The sequence below is a fragment of the Nannobrachium achirus genome (assembly GCF_963921795.1).
Source record: "Nannobrachium achirus genome assembly, chromosome: 11".
Classification (NCBI taxonomy): Eukaryota; Metazoa; Chordata; class Actinopteri; order Myctophiformes; family Myctophidae; genus Nannobrachium; species Nannobrachium achirus.
The window spans coordinates 3748507-3773665 of record NC_137820.1 but is presented as its reverse complement, the minus strand read 5'-3'; the positions used below and the strand labels follow the sequence as shown (position 1 = coordinate 3773665).

Here is a 25159-nt window from a genome sequence, read left to right as displayed (position 1 = left end):
CCTATTTCGCCAAACAGGAAGTGCCCCTTACCAAACAGGAAGTGACCCTTTATCTGGTGAACCGTTTGTCGTGCAGACGCGCGGGTGGTGTGAAATGACTTGATTAAGAGTCCTTAACCTTAATTGGGGCCTATTTTGCCAAACAGGAAGTGCCCCTCACCAAACAGGAAGTCACCCTATATCTCATGAATTGTTTGTCGTACAGACGCGTGGGTGTCATCAAATGACTTGATTAAGAGTCATTAACCTTAATTGGGGCCTATTTCACCAAACAGGAAGTGCCCCTCACCAAACAGGAAGTGACCCTTTATCTCGTGATCTGTTTGTCGTACAGACATGTGGGTGGTGTCATATGAAGAACCATAATGTTAAAGCTTATGCAAAAAATGCTAATGTTAAAAAATGTAACGCTAATGCTAACACCAACCGCTACACAAGGTTGCACAGACTTAGCGAGCTGCAGGCACACTTAACATTTCTTAGAAATTTTCTTTTCCAGTTATTATTATTATTATTAAGTATGGTGGATTACAATAAGTGTTTTGCCATTGAATGGCAGGCACACTTAATGAATAATACGAATGCAACGAATGTGATTCTCTCGCTTAGGGTATTGATTACTGAACAGAGCAGATCATTGGCAGATGCCAGCTCCAAATCTGTGGACTATAGGTGATCGGATGGGGTTTTTGTGAGGCTGACAACACTTTCCAGCATAGTAACATACAGAATAAACTGTCCATATAGTATGGCTTTCATAGAAGTCAGTCAGTTGTATTTCACATATTCATATATATTTCATTTGTTTATTCCATAAATATTTGTCATCACAATTGTGTTCGTGGGGAAGGGGGCTTGGGGGGGGGGGGGGGGGGTGCAGCCCCCCTTGGAGCCGTCCCTGTCTTTAACCTTCTTTATTATAGATAATAAAAACCACAACCACGTGAAAACTAGAAAATACTTTTTCCTGAAGAAACAGAAAATATATTATCATTGAACTTCCGCTTCTATGTCTTGGTGGCACCACGACCCATGATGGACTTCTTAGTGTTTCTCTCAGGTTTCAAAAGGATTATATAACACTTTGGTCCAAACAGCGCCACCAAAAGGCCAAAGCTAGATGCTAAAATAGCAAACACCTCCACAACATCTGCATATTTGCCTGGAGAGCTGATATATGCTGGGATGAAGGCTATCCACACGGCACAGAAGATCAACATGCTGAAAGTGATTAACTTGGCTTCGTTGAAGTTGTCTGGAAGATTCCTTGCCATGAAAGCTAAAAGGAAACTGAGGAGAGCCAGTAAACCGATATAACCCAACAACACTGCAAAACCAACTGTTGATCCCACTGCACACTCATAGACTATCTTATCACTCTTGTATTGTGTGTTTTTATGAGGAGTTGGTGAGGCCGAAACCAGCCATACGATACAGACAATTGCCTGAATGGAAGTAAGAGCCAGAACTGTTCCTCTCTGCTGTATTGCACCGAAAAACCTCATAATGTCTGAACCTCCAGGTTTGGAGGCCTTGAACACGGCCAACACCACCATAGTCTTTACCAAGATACAACTCACTGACAACACGAAACTAATGCCAAACACTGCATGTCTCAGCTGACAAGTCCACAGTCTGGGACGTCCAATGAACAGAAGAGAACACAGGAAACACAGTTTCAGTGACAGCAAGAGTTGGAAGCTGAGTTCTGAGTTGTTGGCGCGCACCATGGGCGTGTCTCGATAATAGATGAAGATTCCCAGGACAACGGCACAGAGAAGGGTGCCTATCAATGAGATGGTTGTCAAGGAGATACCCAAGGGATCATAGTAAGAGAGGAACTCCACCTTCTTAGGGACACAGCGGTCACGCTGGGGACTGGACCAGAAGTCCTCTGGACAACTGGTGCACTCTGTAGAGTCTGACAAAGAAGAGAAGGTTAAATGGACAGACCCTTTCTTCCAGTATCAGTTGAATGATAACCAACTGTACATACACAATGTAAACCTACCAGTCTCATTGCTGATCTCTCCCTCAGAGCAAGCAATGCAGTCAAAGCAGCAGACAGGTTCTCCTTTTCTTCTGGCCACACGGGTTCCAGGAGAACAGCTCTCACTGCACACTAACCTAGGAGGCTACAGAGGAAGGCAACAATGGTTACAGTCCAAGCCAAATTACATTCACATCATGAGCTCAACATCGGGTATTTTAGAAAGCCAAAGTGACCTTGTTGGTTTCAAAGTTCCAGAAGATTTTGTCTTCATCAAGGATGAGTTCTTCACCTGCAGATTCTGTCTTCTTGTACAAGCCAACCTTCTGAACCTTTGTGCTTCCATCAGGGAGCCACGCCAGGTTCATGACATCACAGACTGGCGAGGCTTCACTATTCTCATCAAATGATACTTGATCACCAAATGATGTGGTAAAGTTGATCTTTTGCAGGTAATACACAAGCTAGAAATGATGGTGAAAAAATTACAAAGAGGAGACTTAAAAAAGTCAAGTGTTTACCAGATACACAGTTGTGACACTGACATACTGTTTATATATTAACTACATGCTTGCCGTATTTACAAAATGTAAGCATGAACTATATTTTTGGTGGCCCTGTAGAGGTTGGGGACATTGAATAGGAATGGACAATGTTCAAAGCTTCTAAGATTGAAGCAGCGGCTGTGAGCTGTGGTCAGAAGGTCTGGAAGGGGTGGTATTGAAAACCCTGGTGAACAGTGGTGGTCAGGGAAGCCGTCGGAATGAAGTAGAAGGCCTATCTGGGTATTGTCGAATGCACTTGCAAGGTACCAGCTGGCCCGAAGGGCAGCAGCCATGGAAATAACAGTGATAAAGCAGTGTTGGAGGAGTTCGGAGAATCTATTGAGAAGGACTTTGGGCTTTACCAAAGTACTTCTGGAAAACTATCAGGAGGGGAAAGCAGGGAACCATCCAAGCTGTGTAGAGCAGGGATGTGACTCAGAGGGATGCTGACTTCAAAAGTGAACGTTGTTAGGGGGGAGTTTGGCAGGCCTCCCCCAGGGCTGCATGTCATCTATCCTGTTGTGATATTCATGGACAGGATCTAGAGACGGAGTCTGGTGGAGAGCGACAATTTGCTTCACTGCTATTGCGAATGATGTGGTCCTGATAACACCATCGGTTCAAGACCTTCATCTCTCTCTGCATCAGTTGACAGTTGACTGTGCGTCAACTGGGATGATGAGGATCAGTAGGCTATCTCCAAATCTGAGGCCATGGTTCTCAGCAGGATTGTGGATTGTGCACTCCCAAGTAGGGAATGACACTTTGCCCCAGGTGAAGAAGTGTAAGTATCTTGGGGATGAGTGAGGGTAGGACGGAGCAGGAGATCAGCCAGAGAATCGGAGCAGCAGGAGCGTTATTGGAGTCACTGTACGGTAAAGCTCTCGGTATACCGACTTTGTTCCTAACTCTCAACTATGGGCATGAAGAGTGGGTCATGACAGAAATAATAACATCACAGAGGTAGACTAGGTGGTTTATGCATCAAGTACGGATGCCTCCCAGGTGTCACCCTAAGGAGGTCCTCACTGCAAATCCCTCTGGGATGGCAGGACCAGATGGGGGCTAATATTGCTCGGCAAAGGGAAGTCTGGAGCTCTACCGCGATTTAATTAATTAACAATCAGACAAACAAACAACAAAGAAAAATGTATAATTCATTATAAAAAGATGATCAATAGTTTCCTCCTAGTCTGTCAGTCTTTCAACTGGAAACTCTAGTGATTTGTTTATTAATATCAAACCTGCCATGGCTGGGCTGTCTGCAAACTGGCACAGCTGTGCCCAGTGAAAGGTCCTCTTCCTGGCACACATTGAGACATGTCATGGAGGGCATGGGCCAGAGCATAAACAGCCTTGTACACGTTATATTCTCCCCTGAGATTAGACACATCCAGAAGTTTAGTTTCTGCTGTTCCCAGGTCCTCTTGTCCAGAACACACCCTTCCACCAGCATCCACCCACTCTGATGGAAGGGGTGCAAATTTACACTGAAATGTTTGCTCCCAAAACTGCCTCACCTGAAGAAACAAAAGCAATGTTTATTAATGTTTAAAACAAACATCAGATTGAAATGTCGAGCTTGAATAGGATACTAAATTCATTGTGAGGATAGCCAAAAGACAACTTGAATACGATGAACGCTATGTGAGCTCACAGAATCATCTCACCCCAACAACGGGTTGTTTCAGATGATGTAAAGTGACTCCACAGCCACAAGGCCGCTGGCAGTAGACTGCTAACTAGAACTGCACTCTGTCTTGGTGGTAACATGCTCCTTGTGCCATCACCACTGGCATCACCACTGGAATGCTGGTCCCTTTGAACATTGAAATTAAACCAAAACACTCACCAAGTTATGCTCGTGGCTGTTGTCGGGATCATTTCCGGGTCGTATTTTCAACAGGAAGTCCTTGAGGCCTGGAATGTCTCCACGCCGGATGGAGACCCCCAGGCTGCCTCTCAGGTAGGGGATGAAGGCACCAGGACTGTGGTCGTTGGAGTGTTCTATGAACTGTACACCAGCGACCCACTGTAGACCTGTCACCTTCTGCCTCACCACCTAGCAACAACATGCACATACCTGTCACCTTCTGTCTCACCACCTAGCAACAACATGCACATACCTGTCACCTTCTGCCTCACCACCTAGCAACAACATTAAGGGTGGGGGAAAAAATCGATATGAATCGATTATCGGTTTCAACACTAGCGATACGGCCGCATCGATGCGCGTTTACCCGGATCGGTCCAAATCGCGGCCGTATCGGTCGATGTATCGGTCCTAAAGTTATTAATCGGATTAATCGGATTTTAGCATTAAATAATTAACCTGCTGTGAAATTCTGAACTTACTTACTCATCGTTTACTGTTACAAATCATTACTTCAAAAGTGAGCGCTGCTAGCAGTCAGTGCTGCAGTGCAATGGAAAGAAAAAAAAGAAAAAGCTGCCTGCTGCTCTGTCCTCCGCTAGAGCTGGGTTTCCGCATACTGCAGTCACTGTCCTGCGGGAAGCCGCAGATCTACAAGCCCACAGGGTGTTGTATGTGGATGGGTTGTAAACTTATAGATCTGCTACTTCCGACATAGCACACTGGTGCGTGTATGACGCTCGCATGTGCGACACACAGCGACTTGTAAACAAACCAACAACGTGGTAGACTAGTTCCATCACTATTCACTATGGGTTATTCCAGTGGAGAAACGCAAGTTTGGATTTTATAAGAATGCAACAGTAATGGATTGGATAACACTTTTCCCAGTAGAACCATCAGAAGTCCCCGCGCTTGTCGACAGCAAAGGTAATAATCACAGCATCAGCTTTTATTGCAAAGGGCGACTATAGAGTATTGGTTTTCAAAGTGGGGTCCGGGGACCCCCAAGGGTCCTTGAGGGAGTTCTAGGGGGTCCTCGGCAAAATGATAGGAACCAAATGGACCCTTGGGTATGTGTAACTCAGCAGGGGAGTGTACAAATGGAACCAAATGGACCCTAATGAACCCTTGGGTATGTGTAACTCAATGGAGTGTACAAATGGAACCAAATGGACCCTAATGGGTCCATTTGGTTCCATTTAAACTTAAGACAAGAGCCTGATCCATATGTCAAACTGGGGGTCCTTGACATTGATTTTTGATTTTTTTTTAGAACTACTGCAGTAGAGCCATAAGATAACAAGTAGACATGATGTGTGCCAGACTTCAAATGTTGCACTTACTTTATACTGCTGTTGTTACTGTTGTAAAGTGGATCTCTTCGAAATGATCTTATTGACTGAATAACAGCAGGCTCTTTTACTAGTTTTATTTGGTGATCTGATCTGTGGCATTGCTGAGGATTGATCTGATCTGTGGCATTGGTGAGGATGTATTTTAGTTTTTCAGTGTTATTATAGCAGCTTTGCAAAGTACAATTATTGCACTGTACTGAAGCCTGAAGGGCCAGGCCTTTTGTGTGTTTGTTTTATATTTCTCCACCTGACCAACTGTAACTGCTAAAGTGAAGCTCTTAGAAATGGGTGTGTGAGACAGATTTTCAAACCATGTCAGTAGGCTTTGTAGTTTACATTAATTATTTTTTGTATCTACATGTCTGTGTCTATTTAGAATGAACACAACAATGACATGATACTAAAATGATTTGTCATCCATCTTTCTTTACAATTTTCTGTTATTCCTTGGTCTTTTATGAGATATCCATTATTTGAAGGTCAGCCATGCTACTTTATAGATCAAGTTTCTTAATTAAAAATGGAAAATGTATGTTTCATTAAACGTAAGTATCAGATCACACCGTATCGCATCGAATCGTATCGAATCGAATCGAATCGGATCGAATCGAATCAAATTCCACAAAATCGAAATCGTATCGAAATTGCACCAAATCGAATCGTATCGAATCGTTCTGTATGTAAGCCGTATCGTTTCCGAATCGAATCGTTAGCCCATGTATCGGATACGTATCGAATCGCCTTGTAGGGGATGGATACACACCCCTAAACAACATGCACATACCTGTCACCTTCTGCCTCACCACCTAGCAACAACATGCACATACCTGTCACCTTCTGCCTCACCACCTAGCAACAACATGCACATACCTGTCACCTTCTGCCTCACCACCTAGCAACAATATCCACATCAACAACAAAAGCAACAGCAATAACCAGTAAGACACCTAAGGGCGAAAAGCAAGGTCAAGCCATGTCTTGGCCATCTGTCCAAAGGGATTTGGTTCCCCTGTCATCACAGGGATCTCCATATATGGCAATAAAAGGTATTTGGTTCCCCTGACATCACAGGGAGTAGGAGTAGCAAACAATGTGTTTAAGGAAAACATGATATGGCACAAAATGTACTCTGGCACAAATGTATAATAATACATTCTTATGTAAACTATATAGACGTATACTGATTCAATTAGCCAGTAGCTATGCCCCTCCCAAAAAGCTTTTGTCCAGTGCTAGCTTAGGATAACTTCCTGCTTGCCAAGGTTTGCCTTGGCAACAGCCTTGGCAAGCTGTCGGTTGCTAAGCTAGCATTGGACAAAAGCTTTTAGGGGAGGGGCATAGCTACTGGCTAATTGCATTGTCGTTAAATATCAACCTATTTTCTTTATATAGGCCTACACAAAAGGATGTCTTCACTTCAACATAACTAATTTCAGATTTCTTATGATTATAACTTATGATGTTCCTAAATGAACATGGATCTTTCAAAACCCCAACCTCGTCCATGAGTTTAATCGCACGGATGCCGTTTTCAACGACTGCGACCACGCGAGCCGTGGAAGTCTTCATCAAAGAGACGAGCCTCTGCAGTCCAGCTATGTCGTTGTCCAGGGGAATAGGTTCAGCATAGGCCAGGCAGCCCCATCCAGACTTGGCCAGTTCAGACCGGAAGATCTGGGCTGCATCGTAGCCAAAGTCATCGTTGCGATACAGCAGTCCAAACCAGGTCCACTCGAACCGTCTCATGATCATGAGCATTGATTGCACCTGATTGGATGAAGAATGGAGGGATACGTGGCTTAGCTCACTCATCTACTGCCTATGACTAGTTTGACGAGTTTGACCTAAAAAAAAAGAAAAAAAACGTTTTTTTTTTTTTTTTTTTTTTTGTAAAAATTATTTTTGGACCACATTAAATCTAGTAAACATGATTTCAACCCCCATACAACCCCATCTTTCATACAGGGCAGCCATCTTTGTTTACATAACATGTAAAACATAATGGCTGCTATCTCAAGAATGCCTGATTTTTTTGTTTGAAAGCTGTGAACAGCCTGCACACACATGGTGCATGATCTGTGCATGGGCGTGCATGATCTGTGCACTATAAATTACATGGAAGTCTATGGAGACTTCTGGCAGGGAAACCTGAAAGACGGCATATTCAAAATGGCAGGAAATGAGTTAATACCAGGAAAGCATCAGTGTCATTTTATTCATTGGCTATTCAGAACATTTTGAAAATGTGTGCAAATTTGATTATATGACTCAAATCTTTGCTTCTGGGGGTCCATGGAACAAAATATTTCTGAGATGGGGTGTTGTTGGTGGCCAAATACATACAGCATACTTTTCGGGGTCCTTGACATGAAACAGTTTGAGCACCAATGATATAGAAACATACATTTATCTGAAAACTGTTAGCATTTGACTATACTGTAAATATGTGTACTGATTTGCGTGATGTTTGGACATCATTTGTAGCACAGTGTGTCATGTGTAGCACATTGTGTTCATGGTTTGAGGGATTTTGGAGCACTTGTGCAAACTTTGGAAGTCAATCTTAGCCAAACAGGATGGAATATGGAAAATCCGAAAGACCTGTTTTCTTTCATGACTATAGAGATACTGTGTAGTGATCTGAGTGATATTTGGACAACATCTGTGTTCGTACTGTGTTTTACATCTGTATTAGTACTGTGTTTTGCAAATAATGGGCCTCCTGATTGCCCTATAACAGGACCATCTGAAACATTTCTGCTCTGGCATCCAGGGAGAGTGTGTGTGCACAGTTTCACAGTGAATGGCTCAACAGTGCTGGAGATTAGCTGTTCACAGACGGACGGACACATGGACACATCATATGAACACATCAACGGACACATCAATGGACGGAAGGGCGGGCGGGCGGGCGGACGGACAGACGAACATGGTGCAAAACATTGTCTCGGCCATGTATTTTGGCTTAGGGGGGACAAAAAGTTGGTTCATTTCCCCTTCAATAATACCAATTCATATTGTATGTTATATTGTAGGACAGCAGGACTAGTTACAACAAGGTACAACTTGTAAGACTTCAAGAAACATTTACCAAAACATTTGCCAAAATCTAAACAGTGAATCTCCTGCACAGATTCCACAATGAAATGGTCTAACGAGTGTCTTTTGATGTAGTCAACAGAGACATCAGGCTCTAGCAGTAATCAGGCCCGTCGATAGGGGGGGGTAAAGGGTACTCTTTACCCCGTTCCGGGAGTGGGGGGGCCCCGTGGGTGGGGGGCCCCGGCCCGGGCCCCCTCCCTCCGGCCCGGGCCTTTGGAGGGCGCACTTACACTGTCAGTTACGGTAGGCAGGAATCTTGGAATCTCATTGGGTCAAGATGGCCCACATGACATTTATCTCCTTCGCTATTCGCTCTCATACTAGGACATGCTTTGTTTGCGGAAGAAGCTACAGTGCCGACTGCCGACTCCGAGACAAGTTTGAGTGAACATTAATTTATTGGAAACATATGGATTAACACATGGCGAGGACGAGGAGTTTGCGGGTCGGTAGAAAGAGTTTCAACAATGCGGTGAGCACCTTATATATTGCATAATTGTACATGTTTGGAGCGGCAGTTCAGCGACATCTCTCTCTCTCTTTCTCACTCTCTCTCTCTCTCTCTCTCCCTCCCAGAGAGACGCAAGCGAAGCGAAGTTGCACAAAATAAGTTATACAGTACATATTTCCTTTTAATATTAACCTGAGTAAAATAAGCTAAAATAAGGCTTTGAAATAGGGCACAGTTTAAGTTGCACGTGGACGATGGACAGTCAAATCTGTATTATTAGTTAGAGTATGTTACAGACACTTTGAAACAAGAGGGCACTTGTGTGAGTAAAGTTGGCTAAGTTGTCCAGCCACTGCACACCTATTTGAAGATGGAAAAAAATGGACTGGGCTGTTCCATCCAGAAAGATGAAACACGTTATCATGTGGACAGAGGACACGTTAAAATGTCACCGTGGCTTGAGTGGAATATATCCGAGGAGGCACAAATGCTTATCAACTGAATTGTCCCAAACAGCTGTCCTAAACCAGATGCAGGGACGCCTTTATCTATTACAGTAGCTTGTGAGTAGCCTAAGCCTATATACTTTATTACCTTATGTCAGCTGAAAGCTGAGCCATATTTTGAAGGATTAATCTGAAATACATATTTATGTGCAGCAGGCTATATGCTTTGTTTCTTATTATGAAGGAAATGTGTTCTCAAAGTAATGCAATGTTCAGGTTATTGAGCAACCATTTACGCACGCCGATGCGCAAATGGTAACATGGTTAATTAATGTATTTGTGCAAGATGGCCCTAACATTTGTGTACATACTTATGTTCAAACAGTACAATCCAACATGTACCGATGTCTCTGGTTCACAACATTGGCACATTACACAGACCTGCTTGTCATTAATGCATACAAATATCTATGACCGATATTTTTATCAGATGTCCGGTAAATTTTAACCATGCCAGTTACAGTGATCAACAGTTTAAAACCCAGTTTAAAACCCTAGCACAATCTCTGAACGGTTATGCCGCCATGTAGAACCACTTTTAACCATTTTTTTACTTTGAAAATGAGTAATTTCCTGTGAAATACACGTTATTTCGGCCCGCGCTGCGCGCGGGCCAAAACACGAATACGGGCACGCGTGGAGGGGGGCCCGCGTGGAGGGGGGCCCCGGCCAGCTCTTTGATATTGACCCCCTTGCCAAAAATACTCTCGACGGCCCTGGCAGTAATAACTGGTATCAGTCAGGTGTCTGGAACATGACAATGTACTACTTTAGAGGTTCACCTGGACAGTGTTGCTTATGACTGTTCTGAAGAAGGAAGGGTGTTTAGTCCGGTCACTCAGACAGGCGCACATGGCATAGTAACTGACCTGGAAAAGACACACACACACACACACACACACACGCACACGAGCACACGCACACGCACACGCACACGCACAAGATCTCTTCTGTAACATATGTGTAGTGAGGACTGACCAGATTGTTCTAAACCAGCCACTCAGCTCACCTCTCCCCTAGATTTAGCCCTCTCTGCTAAACACCACTCACTGATATAATACATACAAGAATGAACTAGAAACAAAGAGGGAAATCCAACAGATCCATGTTGATCACATGACTGTACTCTCTACCGATTTGTGTGAGTAATAGACAAAATCTGCAGGAGTACTGTCAAATAATGTAGGAGTTTATCAAAAGTCTGCCTCATGGAAGCGCTAGAACATGCTCATGTGAGAAATGTGGGGCGGAGGTTCTGAATTGGCATCCAGGGAGTGTGTGTGCACACGGACGGACGGACAAAACATAGTCTCGGTCCTGCCTTTCGGCCTGACGGAGACAATGAATGAATGAATGAAAGAATGAATGCGTGTTTTATTTATTGTTGCATTGCCTGCTTTATGTTGTAATGTTTTGTTTGTCTCAAACCAAGGAACCACGATGGAAGTAAGTCACTGATTTCATTGTGTTTTTATCCTTGAAGTTTCTGTGAGAAAAAAGAATAAAACATGTTTTTCTTTAAACCACGACCTGTCTGTCTTCACTTAAAAACGATCAATTAATAGAAAAGCCAAAAACCAATCTAAAATCTGTAATTAATGCCCTACTTCATCATACTACGGCGTCACACGAAAGCATACAAAGTAGCAGATCTTCAAGCTGGTCAGTAGAACTCACCATGGGCACTCTGTACCGCCCTACCACACTGGAGATGGCAACGGAATGTGATGACCAGCTGTCGCCCACAATGCCCAGCACTGGGGGAGATCCGGCGCAGCTCTCGTCCAAACGGAACCGCTCCTGTCTCCCGCTGACCAATGACAGCGCTCCGCTGAATGCGATTCCAATGGTCCAACAGTTGTCATAGATCCTATAGCCCAGAGAGACGTTGGGGAGCAGGCTGGGGTTTCTGTTGATCTCTGCCACTGCGAAGGCCATGGTCTGAGCCCACCTGAACATGGCAATGTTTAAACTGTGCACGCACGCACGCACGCACGCACACACGCACACACACACACACACACACACACACACACACACACACACACACACACACACACACATACACACACACACACACACACACACACACACACACACACACACACACACACACACACACACACAAATTCCACTTAAATGGGAGTAGTTCACCCAAAAAGTACTCATCTTCTATCAATTACACATCAAATGAAGCATTGAATTCATGGAGATCTTTTTAGTTTGTTAGTTGTCGCATTCCTAAGCTCATAATTTGATGAAGGGCGAGGAATCATTAGCATCTTTCTACTAGTCATCAAACATAAGTTTTAGGGTGAACTACTCCTTCAAACTTTGTGGGAAAAAAACAACATCAACTAATTCTATGGTCAAAGTCCCTGTTCTCTTCTTGCTTGCTATTGTACAGTGTGTGTGATATTAGGGCTGGGACACGATTAAAAACAATAATCTAATTAATTTAGAGGCTTTGTAATTAAATAATCGAATCACGTGTTTAATCGCCTATAAATATTTGACCTAAAAAGCAATTTTATTTCAATTAAAACACATTTTGTTATACAAGTGAGTTTTAAAATCATTCAATTTCCCATCCACTGGGCAGGGCAAATAGTCCTAAGCAGTCTGATCGGCAGCTTCTCCCAATTGTGTGCACTGGGGTTTGTTGACTGTTGGTTGGTGTACCGGTGTGATCAGTATGCCTGAAACTCATCCAGTGAGAAAGGTCCTATAGTGCAAAATCTAAGTCTGATTAAAATGTGCAATTCTTTTTTAAATCATGTTAATTTTCTGTAATTAATTAATCAAAATGAATCAATTAAAGTCCCAGCCCTATAATATATCATATTAATATGTCTAATATTGTACAGTGTAAATGTGAAACTCACCCATAGCACGTGGGGACCTTAGGCCCGGAGGTGAAGGACAGATCAGGGAAGACATGGGAGAAGGAGATGGGAAACAAGCCTCCCAGAACCAAGTCCCCAGGCTGGTACATGCTGTTGAGATTGAACTGAGCCTGTAACTCACAGGAGGAAGAGGAAGCTGAGGAAGACAGAGCAGAGAATGAAGAAGAGAACAATATCAAGTATGAAAGCAGGTGTGTGTCTAGAGAAGCCCTCATGACTGTCCTGCTCTGTCTAACACCCCCTCCCAGCTCAATACATTGTCCAGTTGTTAGCTTTTATACACAGTGCTGTGCCCTCCCCTGTGCCAGCCTATGGTAATCTGTCACAACACCCGTCAGTGCTGTGCCATCCCCTGTGCCACCTTATGGCATGACGCAATCTTTCACCCACCTGAGCAGAGGCTGTTATAGAAATGAATTAACTCATACAGTGCCATCCGGCCACAAGGGGTGCTAGAGTGCCAGAAATGTATCCATAGACCTTCTTTATAGCTTTCGTCGACCCTCTCCCAACTGCCTTGTGTTTTCACTCCAGTCAATGCTATGGGTGTCGAGAGGAGGAAGCTAGCTGACACGTAGCCAAAATGCTAACCCCTTTAGAAGCCCGATCTAAAGCTATTTCAGCCGCAAAAAACTTTCTCTTTGGGTCTGGGGACACAATCCGGAGAAAATCCTGTCTAAAGATGTGATTTATTATTGGAGTGGGCGGCGCGATTTGGCCGTTAGCGCGAATACGGCCCGTGGATGGCCGAGTCTAAGTCCCGGCCAAGGATGGACGTCTAGACCGGGGCTTCATTGAGGCCTCCGATAAAATAATTCATTTTATTAAATATCCCGGACATGTTCGGGATAGGCACCCTGGAATACGTCGCGCCGCCTACAATGAACATTGGGTGAACATTTGGGGGGGTCTAAACTTTATTTTAAACCATTTTCAATGAAATAAATCGTCGGAGCATCTAGCGTCTCTCGTTGGTGAGCGCTGGGCGAGCCGGGACCACCCACGTTGCTCCAAGCAGCTCGGGGTAAGTAAAATAGCAAATAAAAAATTGTTTTTGATCCAGAATATCCCGAACATGTTCAGGATAGGCACTTAAAGGGTTAATGTTTCACAAGGATGAAGGATTTGAAGAATTGACAAAGATTTATTCAAAAGGGAAAAACGTTGAACAGAGTATACAGCATTCATAGCATCAGAGGAGCAGGCCTCCTGGCCTGTCCTGTCAGCCCCTCCGGGCACAACCCTCCCCTGCACCATTATCATACAGCTCTTATAGTCCATTCTGACACAACCCTCCCTGCACCATTACCATACAGCTCTTATAGTCCATTCTGACACAACCCTCCCCTGTACCATTATCATACAGCTCTTATAGTCCATTCTGACACAACCCTCCCTGCACCATTACCATACAGCTCTTATAGTCCATTCTGACACAACCCTCCCCTGCACCATTATCATACAGCTCTTATAGTCCATTCTGACAGAGATGCTATTCTAACATGGTAACATGGTCTTATATGGTTATGTTCTAAAGATAAAGCAGAAAATAGTTACACACAGTACAGATTATGCTGACACGGAGAGGTAGAAGTCACAGGAGGATGCCAGCTGTTGGTTTGACAGCTGCAGGCAAATCTATATTAGTGTGAGATTTGCTTTACACTAAATTCTACATTTGACACTACACAAGTGGATATACAGTATAAATACAATTACCAAGCTATACAGATGTTGTATCCTCCATGTGTCTTAAATAACTGAAAAAGTAGCAAGGTTTGAAAATGACCTGTAAGTATGACCCCACCAAAGAAGTTTTTTAGTCCTTTCTGCTAGATTATATAAACAAACAAGGATACAGAACAAAACCAAACTCTGCTGATTTTGCTGATTTCGTATCCTTGATATGTCCTAAATAACTAGAAAAAGGTTGCAAGGAATTCTATTAAGGGAAAGTTTTGAAAATGGCCTGTAAGTATGACCCCACCAAAGACGTTCTTGGGCCCTTTCTGCTAGATTATGTTTTTAATATTTGTTCCTCATGAAAACAAGGATACAGAATATCAGTGACAAGAATGTGTTATGATCACATAATCACACAACGGATCAATTACTAATCAAACAACTACATTACATTATGTGGACACAATATGACAATACACAATGTCATCTTCATCCTTTTCAGTGCATTTGTATTGAGTTAGTGCGACTGGATCCTCTGCAGTGACCCATTCTGGAGTGCATTCGATATTGTTCTTTTTGCATGTGCATCTCGGGGTGCTGCAGTCAGCCTGGCAGTTGCACTTGATGACCTGCAGAAGCCTTTCTGGAGCAGGGGGTAGGGTCGTCTGAATTGGCATAAACCCCTCATCACATTTCTGCCATCCCCATTCTGTTGGATCAGGTCCATTTGTAGATCCCTTCCATTCTTGCACTTGCAAGTACACATGTAGGCTGTGATACTTTGCTGCTGCTGACGTTGGAGGTAGACGCTTTTAATCCAAAGCGACTTACAATAAGCAGGTAATACATCACTATAATAAACAAGATAATAATTATGTCAGTTCATCAACAGCAATAGAACAAATGCAAATGAATATCTATCTAGAAAACAATATAATCAGTCAAGAAAAAGAAGTTCTAAAAAACCTAAAAACATATGCTAACTAGCTTCATGTATGGTCATTGAGTGTTACAGTAGTGCTAAGGGTTTAGGTGGAGTCTGAAAAGGTGAGTCTTCAGTCCACGGCGAAAGCTAGCGAGTGAGTCCGTTGTTCCAAGTGCGACAGGGAGTTTATTCCACAACTTTGGGGCCAGGAGGGCAAACTATCTTGGACGAGTAGATTTTTGCCCTGGGGTTTTTAGCGAGTGTTCTGTCAGCATCCCTGTGTTGGCTGATCTGAGTGAACGGGTGGGGGTGTAGGGGTTGATCAGGTTTTGGAGGTATGGAGGAGCCATACCTTTGGCTGCTTTGAAGGTCAGCATCAGTGTTTTGTATTCAGTGGGAGCCAGTGGAGGCTGCGGAGAATGGAGGAGAAGGGAGGAGACATGTGAGAACTTAGGCTGGTTGAAGACCAGTCGTGCCGCGGCATTTTGGTCTTCAAGTAGAACTAGATGTCACTTTCTCACGGAACCGATGATATCGGAGGGTGTCTGTTGATTTTACATTGTAGAGAATCACCATTGCTTTTTCTCCAGCTTCTGCCACATCATCTGTAGAAGCTGAATGTTCATAGAACACCTGGGCTTTCTCTCGGAATGTCACTTTCTTTGAATATCTTGAGGGAAGCTCCCTTTCCAATCCCATGGAGGCGAGATGTAGCGTCGCATCCAAGAACTGCATGTAAGAAATAGATGTGTTTACACATGTCTGGGCCAAGTTGTTGTTTTGTAGCCTCGGTGTTCCAAATGAGAGCCTTCTTTGTGCTTTTCCTTGACTTGGAACAAAAAAACTGGTCATGGGATGCACGCTCACTAAAAAAATCAGGGTTTAGAATACGCATGTGGGATCGTTGGGATTCAGATCTTTCATCGGTAGAAACATAACAGTGGCCTTGCCAGGGTGGTCACCCTAAGAGGATCGATGTTTTCCACAAAACATCAAGATTTTCACAGCTGTTCTGGACTTGAAGGTTGACAAGCTTCTGATAGGTCAGTGAGGTCAAACCGTGCCTTTCATCTTTGTGGTACAGTATTTGTACCCTCCCAACCATTGCCACATCCAAGGCAGGATTTGCTGCCTTCTTCTCATTTCAGGGGTTATGGTCGCAATCATCCCCATACCATAAAATAAACATACCATATGTTGTGTTATATGGTTTTGTGTTGTTTTTTGTGTTGAACATACTTGTGAAGACAAATTTCCCTTCGGGGGACAATAAGGAATATTATTATTAAATACCATGAAAAGTGCCAAGCCCATTCAGCGAAGGGATGTTATGGTCAACATTGTCAGCCACATATTGGACACATTCTGTTGATAGATCAGGAATGTTCGTTCCATGGGATTTGGCTGCTTTTTTTTTCTTTTTTTCAAACTGGTGCACCTCCTGGTATGAGCAACAAAACCCAAGACGATGAAGAGTGTCAATGAAGAACCGCAATGCAAAGTGTTAATATAGTTGCACGCCCAACCAAAACTGAAGGGGTGCTAGCATGACCCTTGGTCTAGTTGCTTGTCCGATTGCTGCCATTTTTGCTTGAGTTTTAGTCCAAGCAAAAAGTTCTTCCAGGAGCATCCGAAGAGTATCTGGAGGAAATATTATCTAGGCCGCTTGTGATTCCATGTCATCAATAGCTGGATAAAATTCATTTGATAATCCAATGTGATATTTTTGATATCTTGTTTGATTTTCTCTTCACTTGTGTTTGTTTTCTTTTGCTGTGCCTCATAGTAATCCTGCAGCACCCTCCTTGGCTGTTGTCCTGATTTTAACCACATTTGGTTTCCCATTGATCTCTGTGTAAATTATGTTTTCACCAAAGTGCTCTGGCAGCCTCTTCTTCATGTGGGTGTTACCATATGCTTCATGTTCACTGTGTGCAAGCTTCTGCTGCATGAGATCAATTAGATAATTTATGGTGATCATCATCATTGTCTTCAATATACTTAACAACCTCATAGAACGCTGCTGTCCTCTCATCAGCCTGAGGCCGGCCAGCTTTCACCCTCTTGGACTGTGTTTTTCACATATGCTAATGGTATCTGTTTCTTGGTGCGAAAATTCACACTGCAAGTCTGGCGGTAGACTGCATCTGTTGAGTGGAGGTAGGCTATGCACATGCAGAATCCTGGCCTTCACAGTCTCTGACCAATCATCACCTCGTTCGTGACAGGTTGTCAAAAGTGTGTCCTTGAATTCAATAGTTTTAACTAGGAGAACATCTTGTTTTTCTTTTTTACAACCTGAGCTAGTGTAGGCTACCACCAAAGAGGCAGTCAGTGCTGTAAGAGAATCTCTCTGTACTCAATGTACTTTTGGCAACGCTGTTTGTGTACCTTCTCACCAGGTACAGTGTAAATATTGTGTCCCCTTGTTTTACTAGCCTGGTTTATAGATGAACTTCCCTTTTCCCCCAAGTGTTGATATTGATGGCCCTCCTCCATCTACGGATTGCTTGCACATTACACACTTTTCATTTGCCTCCATTCTCTGCAAATGTACAACAAACTAAAGTGGGATCTGTGTTTTTAATCTACAGTACAGTACTGGGAAGGTCAACTACTTTATACATAAATAAGAAAATAAAGGCCAGCTGGCTTAACCAGATAGTTTAGCTAGCTGGCATTAAAAAAAACACTATTACTGAGGTTGGTTCAAACTGTCACAGTTTGAGATGGGAGAGGACCCAAATGCAGGCCGAAAAGCAAGGTTCAGAAGTGTTTATTAACACAAGTGTTTATTAACACAAACACTGTGTGTCAAACACTAGAGGAGCAAGAGTGACACCAAGCACCATGAGTACAAGTCATAATCTGACAAAAATGAACAAACAGGGGAGTATATATAGACACAGGGTAACAGGACACAGGTGAAACTAACAGACCATCAACACAGGGATAGGCTAGGACTGGGTCAATCCCGCCACTCCGACATGTCTCCTTTCCGACATGTCTCCATTCCGACTCTAACCCTATCTCTACCCCTAACCCTAAACCTTAGGCCCATGGGAGTGTCGCCACTCCGACAATAAGAAGTCCATTTCGGAGTGGCGACATGTCGGAATGGAGAGAGCCTCCCGCTAGGGGTAAATGGACACAGGTACACAACATAGGCTAATCACTGGTGAGATAAGCCAGGTAAAAATAGCAACAGAGGAAACCAGGAGATTAAAACATGCAAGAAAATAAAGGTACAGTGAGTGTAAAAGTAAAACTCTAACTACAGTAAAGAAACAAGGACGGCAACGACAACAGAATAAAAGGAACACAACTTGAAACAACAACTATAACTAGAAAACAAGGCACACATAAAAATACTAAAGAATAGGGGTGTGTATCCATCCCCTACAAGGCGATTCGATACGTATCCGATACATGGGCTAACGATTCGATTCGGAAACGATACGGCTTACATACAGAACGATTCGATACGATTCGATACGGTGCAATTTCGATACGATTTCGATACGATTTCGATTTTGTGGATTTTATGCGATTCGATTGGATTCGATACGATTTGATACGATTCGATGCGATACGGTGTGATCTGATACATACGTTTAATGAAACATTAATTTTCCATTCAATTAAGAAGCTATAATCTATAAAGTAGCATTGCTGACCTTCAAATAATGGATATCTCATAAAAGACCATGGAATAACAGAAAATTGTAAAGAAAGATGGATGACAAATCATAAAATAGACACAGACATGTAGATACAAAAAATAATTAATGTAAACTACAAAGCCTACTGACATGGTTTGAAAATCTGTCTCACACACCCATTTCTAAGAACTTCACTTTAGCAGTTACAGGTGGAGAAATATAAAACAAACACACAAAAGGCCTGGCCCTTCAGGCTTCAGTACAGTGCAATAATTGTACTTTGCAAAGCTGCTATAATAACACTGAAAAACTAAAATACATCCTCACCAATGCCACAGATCAGATCAATCCTCAGCAATGCCACAGATCAGATCACCAAATAAAACTAGTAAAAGAGCCTGCTGTTATTCAGTCAATAAGATCATTTCAAAGAGATCCACTTTACAACAGTAACAACAGCAGTATAAAGTAGGCTATAAGTGCAACATTTGAAGTCTGGCACACATCATGTCTACTTGTTATCTTATGGCTCTACTGCAGTAGTTCTAAAAAAAATCAATGTCAAGGACCTCCAGTTTGACATGGATCAGGCTGTCTTAAGTTTACCCAAGGGTTCATTAGGGTCCATTTGGTTCCATTTGTACACTCCCCTGAGTTACACATACCCAAGGGTTCATTAGGGTCCATTTGGTTCCATTTGTACACTCCCCTGAGTTACACATACCCAAGGGTCCATTTGGTTCCTATCATTTCGCCGAGGACCCCCTAGAACTCCCTCAAGGACCCTTGGGGGTCCCCGGACCCCACTTTGAAAACCAATACTCTATAGTAGCCCTTTGCCATAAAAGCTGATGCTGTGATTATTACCTTTGCTGTCGACAAGCGCGGGGACTTCTGATGGTTCTAGTAGAACCGGGTTCTACTGGGAAAAGTGTTATAATCCAATCCATTACTGTCGCATTCTTATAAAATCCAAACTTGCGTTTCTCCACTGGAATAATGAATCCATAGTGATGGAACTCAACTAACACGTTGTTGGTTTGTTTACAAGTCGCTGTGTGTCGCACATGCGAGCGTCATACACGCTGCATCGGAAGTAGCAGATCTATAAGTTTACAACCCATCCACATGCAACACCCTGTGGGCTTGTAGATCTGCGGCTTTCCGCAGGACAGTGACTGCAGTACGTAGAAACACAGCTCTATTTGGAGGACAGAGCAGCAGGCAGCTTTTTCTTTTTTTTCTTTCCGTTGCACTCACTGCAGCACTGACTGTGCTAGCAGAGCGCTCACTTTTGAAGTAATGATTTGTAACAGTAAACGATGAGTAAGTAAGTTCAGAATTTCACAGCAGGTTAATTATTTAATGCTAAAATCCGATTAATCCGATTAATTACTTTAGGACCGATACATCGACCGATACGGCCGCGATTTGGACCGATCCGGGTAAACGCGCATCGATGCGGCCGTATCGCTAGTGTTGAAACCGATAATCGATTCATATCGATTTTTTCCGACACCCTTACTAAAGAACCTACATTCAATCTGTGAATGAAACTAGTGCTGTGCCGGTGTGCCCATCTGACACACTGTATAAGAAGGCAATATTGTCAGAAATAGTGTCATATCCTGGAATAAATTCCTTACCAAAACATTTCTTCACCAATGTGTTTGTAAAGGTGTCTAGTAACACATCCCACAAAGACTGAAATTCAGTTTCCCTAGGAGAATCTTTTACAGCTGATGGAAGTTGGAGTCCCATTAAATTAACTATACAGGATAAAACACACCAAAATAAATATGCTTTAAGTAGCATATGAGGGGTTTATAGGGGTTTTTAATTATTCTGAATCCATTGCTAGCATTTGTTTTGCACGGAAAACATTCCTTGGGGTCAAGGCGGCTCCCACAAAACTTTGAAAAGTGATGACTCATCACTAAACAATAATTGTATGGGGGCTGTTTCTACCCCAAGGAATGTTTTTATAGGCCTATGCTTGTTCTGAATGGGCCACTTTCTTAAGAACCGCTCATCCAAACAAGTTCAAACTTGATATAGCATTTTCCTGGGTCCCTGGTAACACACCTGCCAAATGTTGTAGTAGTGTAGTATAATAATGCGACCATTTTGAATATCTGGTTGAGTTTGTTTTTGTTGCAATTAGTGGGAGGTCAAGTGATATTATTATTATTATTGGACTATGCCACGCCTGGGGAGCCCCGGCTGGCCAGAGGGAGGCATTGAATCAGGGCTACTGCATGTTTTTGTGAGGGTATCTACCCTAGGAGACAGGGGGAGAACATGCAAACTCCGCAGGGTGTGAGCGCTGATGACGTGGAGGAGGAAACACACCCCCAACGCCCACAGCTGTGAAGCCCCCTCTTATGAACAAAATAAGAACATTATCATGGTGTGTAAAACAGAAAATCTAAAATCTGCCACAGACAAGGCCAAGTCTTTGTATCATAGTCAGCACCACCTACTGGTGACTGACTGGAATATTGACTGTCCCTCGACATTGTTTTAAAGTAGGTCGGGAGTGGCTTATTGTCGGTATCAGCCGGTAACAAGCGGGAGTCTGTCCCCGTTGCAATGCGCTAGACCCCTGGGAGATGGACTGCTGAGGTGGAGCGCCACACCTACCCTCAGCTCCCAGTACTTGCCGCACGACTTGCCAAGCCGTGCTACTCATACGCTGAGTTGGTGGTGCCTGGAATCTAACCCATGACCTTGTGGGCCAAAGGCGAGAGCTCTACCGACTGAGCTACCCGGGATCAATCAATCAATCAATCAATTTGGCCACAAGGCCGATATTCAAATGACAGACAAGGATTGGCCCTCTCCACTTAGTGGCCGTCCAGCCTGTGAGCTTGTAGAGAGGCCGAAAAATACAATAGGGTTTATGTGTTCAAACTGTTTACACGTTCAGCCAGAGACTCTCTGAGACCCTCACAAGGACCCCTGGGTGTCCCCAGACCCCACTTTGAGAACCACTAAGTTTCTTTCTTTTTTGTGACCTCGTAATAGATCTTCATAAGCTTTAAAAAAAATCTATCCTTCAGATGGGGATCCGTATTAAAGAAATAAAAACAGCCCATCTACATGTAGATCTGCGCACGCACGCACGCACGCACGCACGCACGCACGCACGCACGCACGCACGCACGCACGCACGCACACACAGAAGCTTTGAGCGCTTATTTCCATTGAGGTCCTGTGGGTGTGAATGTGTGTGCGTACCTTATTTCTGAGTACCTTGGTCCTGTGTGTGTGCATGCGTGTGTGTGTGCGTGCATGCGTGCGTGCGTGCGTGCGTGCGTACGTGCGTGCGTGCGTGTTTGTCTACACTACTGATGACATCTCGTCCAGTGATGATGAAACACATTGAAGATAATTAATTGGTCAGGTCTTAACGAGGGTAACGAGTCACTGGAGATCTGCTCAGAACATGTTCTAATTAATAAACATGACAATGTTAGTGTCATACAGGGATGGATAATACTGTATAATAATACAGTATATCACATATAGTAATATAACAATATTGTTACCATGCTCCTGCCCAGTCCACAGTGACACTCACTCTATGTTGAGCTCTTTGGTAACAACAAATAATGTATTTCTTACTATTTCTTACCTCTTTACCTTTTGCTATGAGACTGAGCCAGGGGTAGGGCTCGATAAGCAGTATGCTTCTCCCTACTCCTTTTTTTTGGCACCTTGGACACCCTATCATGTCAATTGAACTCTGTGCCTTGAGCTTTTCTATCTACATTTATTTATTATCTTTTGATACCATGCTATGTTCAGATGCACTAATTGTACTAGAAGGTCGGCCGGCTACGCCGGCCTCCCCTCTAGGTCGTCGCGTTGCGTCTATAGGAGTAAATATTCGTCGAAAACAAATTCCTGAGGTACAGGGTGGCCACGATGTGATGGTTTTTTTGAGAAAAAAAAGTTTTTTGAGAAAAAAAAGTTTTTTGAGAAAAACATTTTTTTGAGAAAAAAAAAATTTTTGAGAAAAAAGAGAAAACATTTTTTTTCTCAAATTTTTTTTTTCTCAAAAAAATGTTTTTTCTCAATTTTTTTTTCTCAAAAATTTTTTTTTTCTCAAAAAATTTTTTTTCTCAAATTTTTTTTTTCTCAATTTTTTCTCAAAAAAAAACTCTCAAAAAAAAATTTTTGAGAAAAAAAAATTTTTTGAGAAAAAAAAATTTTTTGAGAAAAAAAATTTTGAAAAAAAAAATTTTTTTGAGAAAAAAAATTTTTTGAGAAAAAAAAATTTTAGAGAAAAAAAAAGTTTTTTGAGAAAACAAAAAATTTGAGAAAAAAAATGTTTTTGAGAAAAAAAAAATTTGAGAAAAAAATTTTTTTTGAGAAAAAAAATTTTTTTTGAGAAAAAATTTTTTTTCTAAAAAAAGCAAATTTTAGAGAAAAAAAAATTTGAGAAAAAAAAATTGGAAAAAAAAATGTTTGAGAAAAAAGAATTGGAAAAAAATAAATAATAATAATAAATAAAACGTATGACGTGGTGTATACGGATGTTACTGCGATTGAGGTGAAAGAGAAAAGTGGAAAGTTGTGAGCTAACTATTAGCTATTTTTGTGTGTGTGTGTGTGTGTGTGTGTGTGTGTGTGTGTGTGTGTGTGTGTGTTCTGGGTACGCCCCCCTCGGTTGAAATTGGATCCGCCGGTCCCATAGCTGGGAATACGAGCCAATGGACGGCGGTCACCATGGCAACGGGGGGCCAATGATAGAGTTATGGGCGTTCCCTACACTCTAACGACATCTGCTCAGCTATGAGTTGAAGTGGAGGCGAAATGGGCGTGGAAGTGGGCTGTGGCTCTAAGAAAAATGTAATAGTAGATTGAACTGTCCAAAAGTGCTGAAAAATAAAACAAACTGAACTGAACTGATGGACAGCAGTAGGCCCTACAGTAAAACATTGGTTGTTAATACAACAAAGCTCACAAAGAGTTGCATCGCAGCTTGTAGATCAAGCTTGTAGATTGGCTATTTTTGCAACTTTTGCATGACACAAAACCTGTTGGACCTACCTCCCCTGTGACCTATGACCTATGACCTATCACCTTGTAACGGTCAGATCTTTATATCAACAATTACTAAAATATCACGGGTCGTTAATGATCTTCCTTGAGATTAAATAGATTACCGTAGGTTTCTCCAATGTAACATGTAAATGAAACTTTCACACTATAAACATGAAGACACAGAAGTAAGAAGTTGTTTCTTTATCTGAGTTAATCAAATAAACATGACAATCAGGTTTTCAGATTACGCAAGCTCTTATTGTTCGTGTAGGTCCGTGAATGGTTCATGCGTCTCCCTGACGCTCGCGAACCCAATCCAACAGAAATCCAAAGAAAAAAGTAATCCAACACTGAACAGAACATCCACCGCTGTCTCGCCACTGTAGAGTACAGTATGTATGATGATGTACAGACCCGCATGATATCATATGTCGTATATTGTCCAATCATAAAAAGGGACATAGGGATAGGGGACGTAGTGGTTGTTAGGTGATCAAATACTTATACGTCTACACATGGGCATACATAAGGTTACGTGTTGGAGTGGCTAGCGTGGCTAGCATGGCTAGCATGGCTAGTACGGCTAGCGCTACTCAAAAACCGATTCTATTACTAACAAGGCAATAAGCAATAAAATATATACATATAAACGAATTGTTATGAAATACACAGAAAGGTAAGTAACTAGTAAGACGCCTCAGGGCGAAATGCCGCATGTCGCCAATGTCAATTCTTGGCCATGTGGCCAGTGATGTATATCGGACCAGTTACCCATATATGGAGATCCATGTACTGTATATAGTACATCCCTTCTATGCCCATACATGGAGATCCCTGTCTGAGCCAGCCGCAAAGATATTCGTCTTCCCCCATATATGGGCATTACCATATGAAGTACTGTTAGATATGGGCTTAATATTGATGAAATCAGTGATCTCCATATATGGGCATACAAATGATTCTTGACATCACAACATACAAAATATTTTATGCCCATACATGGAGATCCTATCTGAACCAGCCTCACGGATATGGGCCATGACTTGGCCATCGCCAGTATATATCGATGACATCAGGGATCTTCATGCATGGGCATAAAAGGGATT

The 25159-nt window shown here is 42.7% G+C and overlaps 1 protein-coding gene across 1 annotated transcript; it reads right to left on the bottom strand.

Moving 5' to 3' along the window:
- Window positions 1-1007: 1007 nt before the first annotated feature.
- On the bottom strand, window positions 1008-24625 carry LOC308293655 (extracellular calcium-sensing receptor-like; the record flags this gene model as incomplete). Its single annotated transcript, XM_080736250.1, has 9 exons — window positions 1008-1921; window positions 2012-2135; window positions 2227-2454; window positions 3780-3998; window positions 4388-4597; window positions 7264-7533; window positions 11503-11695; window positions 12711-12867; window positions 24589-24625. 9 exons carry the CDS (start codon window positions 24623-24625, stop codon window positions 1008-1010), a joined length of 2352 nt encoding a protein of 783 aa, XP_080592376.1.
- Between the last annotated feature and the right edge of the window lie 534 nt (window positions 24626-25159).